This window comes from Hevea brasiliensis, chromosome 4 (assembly GCF_030052815.1).
Source record: "Hevea brasiliensis isolate MT/VB/25A 57/8 chromosome 4, ASM3005281v1, whole genome shotgun sequence".
In the NCBI taxonomy this organism is placed as follows: domain Eukaryota; kingdom Viridiplantae; phylum Streptophyta; class Magnoliopsida; order Malpighiales; family Euphorbiaceae; genus Hevea; species Hevea brasiliensis.
In genome coordinates this window covers 87,392,423-87,404,573 of record NC_079496.1, presented here as the reverse complement: position 1 = coordinate 87,404,573, position 12,151 = coordinate 87,392,423, and the positions used below count along the sequence as shown (strand labels likewise).

The following is a 12,151-nucleotide window of genomic DNA, read 5'->3' as shown; positions in this document are numbered from 1 at the left end:
AAAAAAAATTAATTAATTAATTTTATCAAAATAAAATAATTAAATAATAATATTTTTTAAAATATAATGATTAATTAATTTTTTTAAAATAAAAAATTTAAATAATAATTTATTAATATTAACTAACGAATAATTTAATATGAATACAAATAAAATATAAAAAATTAAATAATATATTTTTTAAAATATATAAATTAAATAATTAATTTTAATAAAATAAAATATGAAAAGCAAATTAAAGCTTCAAAGCAGTGATTTCTACTAGTTCGGGTAATCCGTCGGTTGTATTATCTGGCTTTGGAGCCCTTAACGGGTAACCAAGGACGGGTTTGGGTAGTAAAAATGCACAACGGATTCGGGTTGAGGCACGTTATCCTTTGTCATCTCGGTGAGGGCAAAAATTTCCGTCGCTGAGAAAATGTCTTCGAGATACCGGCGTTTGATAAAAGTTTCAGTGCTGGTGTCTCCAATTTTCTCAGGTTAACCCCAGCCTTTGTTCCCCCTAATATTGCATCTTTTAATTTTTCAAATTCATAATTGATTCTTTGAGTTGCACAGTGATGCTATCTATTTCTTCTTTTTAATTGTTGGCAGTTAATCATTTACAACAATCTGGAGGAGCCATAAACTTCTGCTCAGCTTCGCATCACTCAGTCGATAATGAAATAAGTAACAGGAGGATTTTGGACAAATGGTTTCATTCTCAGAGGTAACTAGTTGAATCCTACTTTTATTATTGCCTTGTGATTTTCATCACTTTCTTTTTTGTTTTTTTGTTAAGTTATTTGAGTTCTTCAAAGCTGGGATAGCAACGGGTTGGATTTTTGCAATAAGGGTTCAGGTATTATATAATTGGATTTGGTACCAGTTCAGATTTGAAGATTTGAAGTTTAATATCTGTGATGAGTTAACCTCAGCCTTGTTCCCCCTAATATTGCATCTTTTAATTTTTCAAATTCGTAATTGATTCTTAGGGTTGCACAGTGATGCTATCTATTTCTTCTTTTTAATTGTTGGCAGGTAATCATTTACAACTATCTAGAGGAGCCATAAACTTCTGCTCACCTTCCTTTTTAATTCGTGCGCATTACTCAGTCGATAATGAAATAAGTAAAAGGAGGATTTTGGACAAATGATTTCATTATCAGAGGTAATTAGTTGAATTCTACTTTTATTATTGCCTTGTGATTTTCATCACTTTCTGTTTTGTTTTTTTGTTAAGTTATTTGAGCGGGTTGGATTTTTGCAATATGGGGTTCAGGTATTATATAATTGGTTTTGGTACCAGTTCAGATTTGAAGTTTAACATCTGTGATGGTATCGGATTTTGCATGGCGGAAACATTTATATAAATATTTAATTAAATATAAAATGTGTTTTATATAATAGCTTTATAAAGTTTTATATATTTTATTTTATATAAAATAGAATTTAAATATTTTATGAAATTATTAAATTTTAAAATATAAATTTTTAATAAGAATAATTTTTATGTAGATTATTAATTAAAATATATAAATTAAATAGATTCTGGTATTTTTTTGGTAATAATAATTAGGTTTGGGACGGGTTTGGATTTTGAAAATATTAATAAGATTCGGGTGGGATGATTTTTTGCCGGTACCTAACCCATTATCATCCCAAGTTCAAAGTAATTATTTGTATTTTGGGTATTTAATTTTGCCTAACTTATGAATGGCAGTTACTTTCAGGTACCCAACAATATCACAAGTGTCAAGTGGGTCTGCTTCTCATTTGGCTGATGGTATATTGTCTGTCATCCATTCCACCTTTGATGAGATTCAAGGTTGAAACAAAATTAGTATTTATTTATGCTCAATTTTTAATTTTCCCTTCTATTTTTTTTATTTAATTTAACCTGTTTTATATATTGAGCCTCAAGAAAAATATTGGACTGACTGAGAGTATATATAATATATTCCAGAGGTGATTGAAATGATTTCTCATTGAACTTTTGTAATGACTTCTGCACTACAGGCCCAGATTATTGTTGGTTAAATAAGGTTAAGGAAATAAATATTGGTTCAAGAAAGATGGAACCTTTTTGGTCCTTGCCGGGCAATTCTTTGAGAATTCTGAAATAGTTATCATGCTTGAAAAGATCAAGTCACTTCAGCAGAAGTAAGAGAATATCAAATATTTGCTTCTTTAAGTTTATTAAATTTGGATGCGTTAGGTTTAATAGATGATTCACTCTGAAGATGCTATTTCTTTTGTCATGCTAGATATCCTGAGCTCTGTGTTATGGGCTTTCATTTTGGAAGTTCTGTTGGATTTGCCACTGTTTAAGCTTACCTTGTTCAATTGACACTGGCGGAGTACATTATGTTCCCTATTCTATTGTCAAACAAGAGCCTTTTAGAGGTGAGGTAATAATACCTGATTTAAACTCAAAATTTTAGAAATAAGATGTTGTGCATCCTCAAATTGTAGTTTCCAAGATGGCTAGAGTTTGGCTGCCACAATTATAACCTGATGTCCATGCTGATCTAAAGCCTTTGGTAAAGACCCAGTAACATTCATGACAATGACCTAGGCCAAAGGAGGTAGTTGTATGTCTTCAGTCACTGGATCAGTTCCAACATTATCAACCTTAAGTAAAGTGAATTTATCTGAACCTTCCATGTTTCCATCATTTATAGTGGAGATTTCTGAGGTTTTTGAAAGAAACGATGTCATCGCATCCAACCAAAATTTCTCTGAAGTCATCTCTTTTAACTATTTGGTCAAATTCTTAATAAAGGAAGCTGCTTGAGGGGATACATGTTCAAGTTCCTTTTCATATTTAACATGACTTCTATTGATATCTGAAGAAGCAATTTCTGCTACCTCATCTAAAATTGCATGACATGGCTGCTGGGAAGAAGAAAAGTGCCAATATGTTGTTCAAGCATATTGAAATCACTAGTTGAAGTACTATCTGAATTTGGCAAAGAGTTCTTCTTCTATTCATAAGAAGTTTTGTCCACTTCGTGGTCAACACTGCTGCTTTGTATAGCAGAACCTAATTTTCTTCTTTCAGCAAGAGAAGAACCTTCAACTGCGCTCTCAATTCCATGTTATTAGGATTCCCAATCCCAACTTCCTGCAAAATATTATCATCAGCAACATAACCCCCATCACCATCCATGACCGCTCCAACTCTTGTCACACCCTCCACCAATACACATTTTTCTTTAAACTAGTCTTTTCTATGTGTGTTGTATGTTATTGCACTCATTATACAAACTAGTAATTTATTTATTTTTATATAATTTTTGTATAAATTTTTTATATATGATATAATATTATCATAGTATTATAAATATTATATTTAATTATTTAAATTAAAATATTGATTTTAATGACATTTTAATTAATTATATAAACAAAAATATTTATCAATATAAGAACAAGTATTTTTTATTAGATCATATTTTTATGAAAGTTATGTGTTATATTATTAACATATAGTATTAACTTAATTATAAACTTGAATGTAATATAATAAAAGATATAATAATAAGTTTTAAAAATATTAATGGGGGAAGATGTTTAAAAATTAAAATAAATTAATAACAAATACAAGTTAGCTCACTGAATTAAATTTGTTCAAACTCTATTATTTTACCTTTTTTTTTAAGTAAGTTTGATTTGCATATTTTTCCATAGTTTAAAATAATGTTAATTTAAATTGTATTTTGTAGTTTATAGCATTATGTTATGGATCAGATTTGATACAATTTCTGGAACAGAGATTGGAACTCAAAACAGAGAAGAAAGGTGAGATGAGAAAAGAAAAGAATGAGATGAGAAGAGAATAAAGAAATGGGATGAGAAGAGGATGAGATTCGAAGAAGGGAAGAGAGTATATTATTGAATTGAGTCTTGAATGAATCCATACAGGTATGAGCTGACCCTTTATTGTTGAACGCTCCATTCCTATGCAACAATTTAGATTGAGAACTGGGACATTGCAGCAATTTAGATTGAGTGTCCAAATCATTGATTCCTTGCAATGTAACCAACTACCCTGCATGCTGGAAAGTAATTTTTGATTGCTGAAAATAAAAAAAAATGGAATTAAATGTCCTCAACCAGTCAACTCCCAATATAATAGCAAAACTCCACATGTCCAATAGCTTCAAGTCAAATACAAAGGAGTGTTACTGCATTCCCCATCTAAAGTCAAGACACATGTTGCTGCTAGAAATTTTCCTGTCATCAGCTACTGTCACACAACATTTGTAGGCCCTTCAACAACAGATAACTTCAGCGCCCTTGCCACTCTTGCACTCAAGAAACTGTTGGTACTACCACTATCTATTAATATCAACAATTCCTTATTCTTATACTGCCCAGATATCCTTATGGTATGAACCCCATGACTGCCTTCCATATCATGCACTGACAGAGTAACTTTTTCATATACAATAGGTACTTCTCCTTCTATAACATCATGCCATTCCTTTTCCCCCTCATCTATTCCTTGATTTTGCATTTGAAATACTGAGGCATCATTCTCTTGCAATTGCAGGGCCATGAGAGTTTTCTGTTTACATTGATGGCCGGGAAAGAATTTCTCTCCACACTTAAAATAAGGTCTGGGTTGTCTAATGGTATTTGAATTAGTGGAATTGGTGGAAGTAAGTTTGGTTGCAGGTTGGTTGACAGAAGACTGACTAGTGGTAGGTAACGTTTTCTACACAGAAATTGGTTGATTTGAATTGGCATTCTAGTCTGTTATAGGGGTTTTAGGAGCATATGGATAATTTTGAATAGGTTGATTAGGTTTATTGGTAATAGGTATTGAAGATGAAAAGTTGTTAGATCTGAAATCACTTTAGTAGGGTCTTGAATAAGAAATAGGTTTCTTGGTAGAGTTTATTAGTTGATCTTGCAATCTTGCAACCTCAATAGCTTGAGAAAGATTCACTGGCTTCATCATCTTAACCATAGGTCTAATATCATCCTTCAATCTACTGACAAAGCTGGACAGGAAATAGGTTTCTCCTAAATGAGGCATTTCGCTTTCCAATCTAATTCCAATATCTTTAAATTTGTCTTGATACTCCTTAAGAGTGTTTTCTTGCCTTAACCTCATGAATTTTTCAACTAAATCCCCTAATCCTTCATCCCCAAAAGCTGCCACACAATTCCTTCTCAAAATCTTCCTAAGAATGATCTCCATCACCCTTAACCCTGTTATGATACCAAGCATCAGCCCTTTCTATCAAAAATAAACTCGCTATTCCCACCATTTGATCCTTAGGAACCCTATATACCTCAAAATACTTCGTACATTTCCTTAGCCAAGCCCTAGGTTCTTTACCATTAAAAGTAATTAACTTGACTTTGGGTAAAATCTCCTCATTAGCACTCATAGATTGTCCTAACAAAGCCTGATTTGCTTCGAGATTTAAGTAACTACAATTGTCATCTAGAAAATATAGACTATCTCGCAATCTATCACTGCTAATCATTTTCCCTGTTTTCAAATCCTAAAATATGCAATAAACTCAACTCAACTCAACTCAACTAAGCCTTTATTCCAAAAATTTGGGGTGGGCTATATGGATTCGCTTTCTCCACTCTACACGATTTTGGGTTAAATCCTCAGAAATGTGTAATGTTTCTAGGTCATGTTGTACTACTCTTCTCAAAGTCAATTTAGGTTTACCCTTTTTTTTTTTTTCTTTCTATCCTCTAACCTAATGTGCTCTACTTGTCTAACTGGAGCCTTCGTATGTCTACGCTTCACATGATCAAACCACCTCAATCTCCCTTCTCTCAACTTATCTTCAATTGGCACCACTCCTACCTTTTCTCTAATATTCTCATTACGGATTTTATCTAGTCTAGTATGGCTACTCATCCACCTTAACATTCGCATCTCTGCAACTCTTATCTTAGACGCATATGACTCCTTCAGTGCCCACACTCACTATCATATAACATAGCCGGTCGTATGGCTGTACGGTAAAATTTTCCTTTCAACTTATTGGGAATCTTGCGATCACATAAAACTCCCGTGGCACGTCTCCACTTCAACCATCCAGCTTTAATCCTACGACTAACATCCTCCTCACATCCCCCATTTACTTGAAGGACTGAGCCGAGATATTTAAAGTGATTACTTTGGGACAGTACCACTCTATCCAAACTAAATCTTTCTCTATTATCAGTTTGGCCTTCATTGAACTTGTAATGCATGTTTTCTGTTTTCGTTCTACTTAACTTAAAGCCCTTTGACTCTAGAGTAATTCTCCAAAGCTCTAGCTTTATATTGACTCCTTATTGCGTCTCATCTATCAGAACAATATCATCTACAAACATCATGCACTAAGGAATACTCTACTGTATATGTTTCATCAATTCATCTAAAACTAATGTAAAAAGGTAAGGGCTTATAGCTGATCCTTGATGTAATCCAATTGAGATTGGAAAATCTTGTGTCCCCTCCCACTGTGCGCACAATAGTAGTTGCTCCTTCATACATATCTTTCAACACTTGTCTGTACCTAATAAATACCCTCTTTTGTTCTAATACATTCCATAAGACATTTCTTGGAACACTATTATAAGCTTTCTCCAAATCAATGAAAACCATGTATAAATCTTTCTTCACATCTCTATATTTCTTCATCAAGCTTCTAATGAGAAAGATCGCTTCCCTAGTTGAACGGCCGGGCATGAAGCCAAATTGATTGAGAGAGATAGAAGTATCATGACGTAGTCGATACTCCACAACTCTCTCCCACAACTTCATATTATGGCTCATGAGTTTAATTCCTATATAGTTTGAGCAACTTTGTATGTCTCCCTTATTTTTAAAAATAGGTACTAAAATACTCCTCCTCATTCATCATGCATTTTCTTTGAGTTTAGATTCTTATTAAATAATTTAGTTAACCATGCTACTCTCATATCTCTCAAACAGTTCCACACTTCAATTGGTATTCCATCGGGTCCACAGGCTTTACCCACTTTCATTCTCTTAAGTGTTTCCTTTACTTCTAAAGATCTAATCCTTCTAGTATAATTCACATTCTTTTCTATTGTTCTATAGTCTATATTCACGCTATTACCATTTTGACTATTATTAAAGAGATCATTAAAATAATTTCTCCATCTTTCTTTAATGTCCTTATCTTTCACCAGCACTTTTCCTTCTTTATCCTTAATGCACCTAACTTGATTGAGATCTTGACATTTTCTTTATCTCCTTCTTGCTAATCTATAAATATCTTTCTCCTCTTATAAATATTTTTCTTCCCTTCTTTAGTTCCAAGTTTCTCATATAACTTTTCAAAGGCCTGTGCTCTTGCCAATTCAATTTTACAATTAAGGGCTTGGGTAATGGAATTGATAAATAAAAGATTAATGGGAAAGCTGGGAACATGAAGAACTGAAATGAGATTTATATTGAGAGTGCATGTAATAGAATCTATACCAAAAATTGTTGCTAAGGAACTGTCCACTATATGAATTTTTCTTTTCTTGAGCATGGAAAATAGGTAGAGAATTTATGAAGTGCTTGCTATATGTTTGTTTGTTCCAGAATCTATAACCCAACAAGATTTGTCAATATTGACAAGAAAAACATTACTTGATTTTACAAAATTGAAAGATCCAATGGTGGAAGATTGAAATTAAAGTCGAGACTAACGCTTTAGCGATTGAACTTATTTATTAGAAAAAATGCCAATGTCATATATTCTTTAGAGTAATCCACTATTTTAGACATATTTGCTTGTGGTCAAATCAAAGACAATGGCTGGATAGAAGCGCAACACACGAAGAACAGTTGAAAAGGTCGGAGGTCCACGTACTGTGAGTAGTGCCAATGTATAGTACCCTTGAATAGTGCCTATGAACAATGCACATGAACAGTATGCGTGAACAGTGCATCTAAAAAGTATCGATCAACAGTACTAAAGCCTACCCTAATGAATTCGAAGGCTCTGATACCATGTTGAAACTAATGTATTTGAGAGAAATTTCTTTTTCATATATCAAATTCTTTGTATATGCTACTATTTATATACAAGTGATTTATCCCAACAAGGAAACTAAAATAAATAGGAAATAATAGTATAATAGAAAGGAATAATCAAATAAGATCCTAATAATTTGCTATAATAACAAATCAGGGATTCCAATAGTTTGCTTCAAATTCTTTTACTATAGTCTTTCTTTGGATTTCTTTGAATGTGGCTACAACTTCAATTTTGTGCGAAAATTCAATGTATGCTTCTGTGCTTATACATATCATATGCACAATTTATAAGCAAGCATGCATATAACATGAAGTTATATGTTTATTTTCTTGATACTCTTTTGTAGGCATTGAGGAACTACATGTGCAACAAAATGGGAATATTGACAATGGGAGTTCTAGTTTGCACAACTTGAAAAGCACTTGTATGAGGCCAGTTGAGGACTTTTTCTCTTCTCTGCAAAACTTGCTCCTCTACTTACCAGGTAGAGGCTCCTTTTTTTTTTTTTTTCCCTTACCATGCAGTTATATTTCTTTTTAAGGTATCATGGAAGCCAAATTTTATTGTATTGGTGTGAAAAAAATAAAAACATCTACTTACTTCTAAGACCAATATAAAAAGAGGGAATGCTTAGAGTAAAGTACTAGTCAAAATATGTCTTCAACTTATGAATTGGATGGGTATATGATGATGGTTGAAAATTTGTTGTACTCAAATGGTTTGGAGATTCTTTTTATGGAGGTGAAACAAGTTTATCTTAGGTTTGAAATAAAAATAGGCCAATTCTCAATAATCAACCTATTTGAAGTTAATAAAAATTGGTCCATTTGATACTTTTCAAGAATGTGGTAATTTTTTTTTACTTAATACGAGTATTTGATGCAACGTGAAGCTCAAATAGAAACACATTCCATACACGAGTGAAAAAAATAGAGAAAATTTTATATTGAATTTTTATTGATAATCACCTATCTCCCAATTACATGTAAATAAGGGTATTTATAGTGTTTTTAGACTCCTAACCTAATAGGAATATAAATATACTTTTTAGGAAATTTAGATAAACTAAAATACAATAAGAAGATATAAACTAAATAAAAAAACTATGAAGAAAGAGATGATTCTCCTTAATTTCAATTAATCTGTATATGGGTATATATATACAATTGATTCTTATAATTGTGTTCTACTAATTAGGAAGAAATCCTAAATAAGAAATCTTAAATAGGAATACAAAATATACAGAGAAATAATATAGTGATTAACTTTCCATAACACTTCCCCCTTAAGTTGGAGCATAGATGTTAATCATGCCTAACTTGTTACAAATGTAATCAATCCTAATTCTATTCAGAGCTTTTGTGAAAATATCTCCTAACTGCTCTCCAGTTTTGATGTGTCTTGTTGAGATGATCTGTTGTTAAATCTTTTCATGAACAAAGTGACAATTAATATCAATATGTTTGGTCCGTTCATGAAACACTGGATTAGAAGCAATATGGAGAGCAGCTTGATTATCACACCACAATTTTGCAGGTAGGGAGGTCTTAAAACCTGTCTCATCTAGTAATTGAAGTATCCACATTACCTCACATACTGATTGTGCCATAGCTCTGTATTCCGATTCAGCACTAGATCGAGAAACTACACTCCGCTTTTTGTTTCTGCAAGACACCAAATTTCCTCTAACAAAAATGCAATATCCAGTAGTTGACCTCCTATCAACCTTAGATCCAGCCCAGTCGGCATCTGAAAAACATTCAACATTCAAATGTCAATGATTATCATATAACAAACCTCTTCCTAGAGCGCCCTTCAGATAACACAAGATTTGTCCTAAGGCTTCCTAATGAGCAACAGCTGGGGAAGACATAAACTGACTTACCACACTCACGGCATAAGTAATGTCAGGATGAGTGACTATAAGGTAGTTCAATTTTCCTACCAATCTCTTGTATCTCTTTGGATCTTCAAACAACTCACTATCCCCTGCTAACAGTTGTAAATTTAGAGTCATTGGTGCACTGCAAGGTTTAGCGCCTAATTTTCCTGTCTCTGTCAATAGATCGAGGACATATTTTCTTTGAGACAAGAAAATGCCCTTCTTACTTCTCATAACTTTAATACCCAAGGAATACTTTAACAATCCCAAGTCTTTGGTCTAAAACTGGGTTTGGAGGAAGGTCTGCAGAGTCACTCCCAGTGATGACAATGTCATCCACATAGACTACCAGGATAAGTAAACCCCCACCTAGCTATGAAATCAACTAATACTGTCAGTTTCACCAAACCCATGGTCATGACACTGATAAATGCTTATGGCTTAAGCATGAAATCCATTATCTAATTGATGCCAAGAAGATAGCTGATCTTGAGAATCGATCGAACACCAGTACCAATTTTATGCCCAACCACAATATTTCACCTCTACTTGGTCTCTACATGATCTTCGTCACCCAAAAAGTACCATAGCCGAATTCTGGATCTTATCCAACCCATCCAAAAGCCTACCAAGCATCAATATGATTATTGTTGACATCTAGGATAGTTCTAGTGATGATGAGAATCCCTTAGATGTTTGAGCTGATTATGATGAATAAGAAAATAAGAGGGTAAGCCATATGACTAGAAGTGGTAGATATTAGCTCGATCCACCGATGGAGAAAGATGATGGGAAAGGCAAAGGTAAAGAGATAGTCGAGAAGGTGGTGGAGGAAGAGGACAATTAGGTCCTTAAACAATTAAAGATGACTCAAGCTAGTGTGAAAGTCTGGGAACTATTGTTGGCATTTGAGAAGTATAGAATTGCACTTACCAAAGCTCTAAATGTGCTCAGAGTTTCCATGGACATAACCCCAGATGAAGTTGCTAAGATGGTTCTAATAGAAAACAAGAGTCAAATTACTTTCTCTAATCATTATCTTCTAGCCGAAGGAAGGAACCATAATAAATTTGTAACTGCCGAGGTTAGAGGGAGGAAGGTGCCTTGTGTAACAATGGATGATGGGTCAGCCATCAATGTATGCCCTCTTAAGGTTTTATCCAAGTTTGAGATTCTTATGTCTGAGTTGAGTGGTTTTGATCTGGTTATTAGAGCCTATAATCTTTCAAAGAGAAATGTGATAGGACTGTTCAAGACCGTGATTAAGGTTAGGCCAATTGAGTCAGAAGTTGAGTTCACTATGCTAGACATTTCTATGACATTCTCCTTGTTGTTGGGAAGAGTGTGGTTTCATCCCTTAGGTGGAGTTCCCTCTACACTTCATCAGAAAATCAAGATGCCATATAAGGATGGTGTAATCACCATTAATGCGGAAAAGGATAGAGAAGCAACTGCAATGCAAGTGGATGGTCCAGTTCCACCACTATCAGGTTTTTAGGTTGTTGGAATTTATGAAGATTGGATGGATATGAAAATAGCTACTATGATGAGAAGGATGAAGTTTTTACCCTGGCATGGGCTTAGGAAAATGAATAGATGGTCTGATGACTTTTCTTGAGATCAGGGGACAAATCATAAGGTATGGATTGGTCTATAAACCAATTGAAAAGGAGGAAGAGCCAAAGCCTCCTAAGTTTGTGAAAGAGGGGCAATTATCTGGACAAATGATTAAGAGCTGTCACATGTGGAAGAGCTAGAACAGAAAATCGACACCATTGATATAAAGACTACATGGAAGCCAAGCACCTGGCTTACACTCCTAAGTTTGAGTCTGTCTTTTGTAATAATCATAGTGATGATACTAATATTTTTATTTCTAATATACTTGATGCCAATTTTAAGGCAAAGATCAATAATATGGCTAGTCCAAAACCCTAAAGAAATAAAATTAGTCGAAGATCTAACTCAAGAACAAAGAAATAAATCTATAGCTTTATTAACAAATTACCAAGAAGTGTTTGCCTAGTCTTATAAGGATGTGCTTGGGATTGATTGAGATATAGTATAGCATAAGATGACTACAGATCTGAGTATAAGGTCGATAAAGCAAAAGAAATATCGACTTAGAGTTGAATAGGAAGAAAAGATAGCTTAAGAAGTGAAAAAGCTCATTGAGACTGATTTCATTGAAGTAGTTGAATATTTGGAATGGTTAGCTTACATTGTCCGGTTCCTAGGAAAGATGGATGTATTCGAATCAGTGTGGATT

General features: G+C 33.5%; 1 protein-coding gene across 8 annotated transcripts; it reads left to right on the top strand.

Moving 5' to 3' along the window:
• The first annotated feature begins 297 nt into the window (after window positions 1-297).
• LOC110649856 (uncharacterized) lies at window positions 298-10,183 on the top strand. 8 transcript variants are annotated; one of them, XR_009148267.1, is made up of 10 exons: window positions 303-479; window positions 595-709; window positions 782-841; window positions 1,021-1,150; window positions 1,703-1,807; window positions 1,999-2,142; window positions 2,247-2,390; window positions 3,756-4,437; window positions 4,538-4,688; window positions 8,347-10,155. XR_009148267.1 is itself a non-coding variant. In XM_058145725.1 (5 exons), exons 1-5 carry the CDS (start codon window positions 419-421, stop codon window positions 8,413-8,415), a joined length of 339 nt encoding a protein of 112 aa, XP_058001708.1. In that variant the 5' UTR covers window positions 298-418; the 3' UTR covers window positions 8,416-10,183. The 8 variants fall into 8 exon arrangements, 4 of the variants coding, with proteins under 4 accessions (XP_058001708.1, XP_058001706.1, XP_058001709.1 ...); XR_009148265.1 differs by having other exon boundaries at window positions 304-479; window positions 1,713-1,807; window positions 8,347-10,154; XR_009148268.1 differs by lacking the exon at window positions 782-841.
• Window positions 10,184-12,151: the final 1,968 nt, after the last annotated feature.

Excerpts from the sequence above, each read along its gene's own strand:
- LOC110649856 (XM_058145723.1), top strand. The coding sequence starts at position 419 with ATGTCTTCGAGATACCGGCGTTTGATAAAAGTTTCAGTGCTGGTGTCT. Across the intron at positions 685-1,126 it reads AATAAGTAACAGGAGGATTT|GGACAAATGATTTCATTATC; the intron begins TGGACAAATGGT and ends AAGGAGGATTTT. Across the intron at positions 1,151-1,702 it reads AAATGATTTCATTATCAGAG|TTACTTTCAGGTACCCAACA; the intron begins GTAATTAGTTGA and ends TATGAATGGCAG.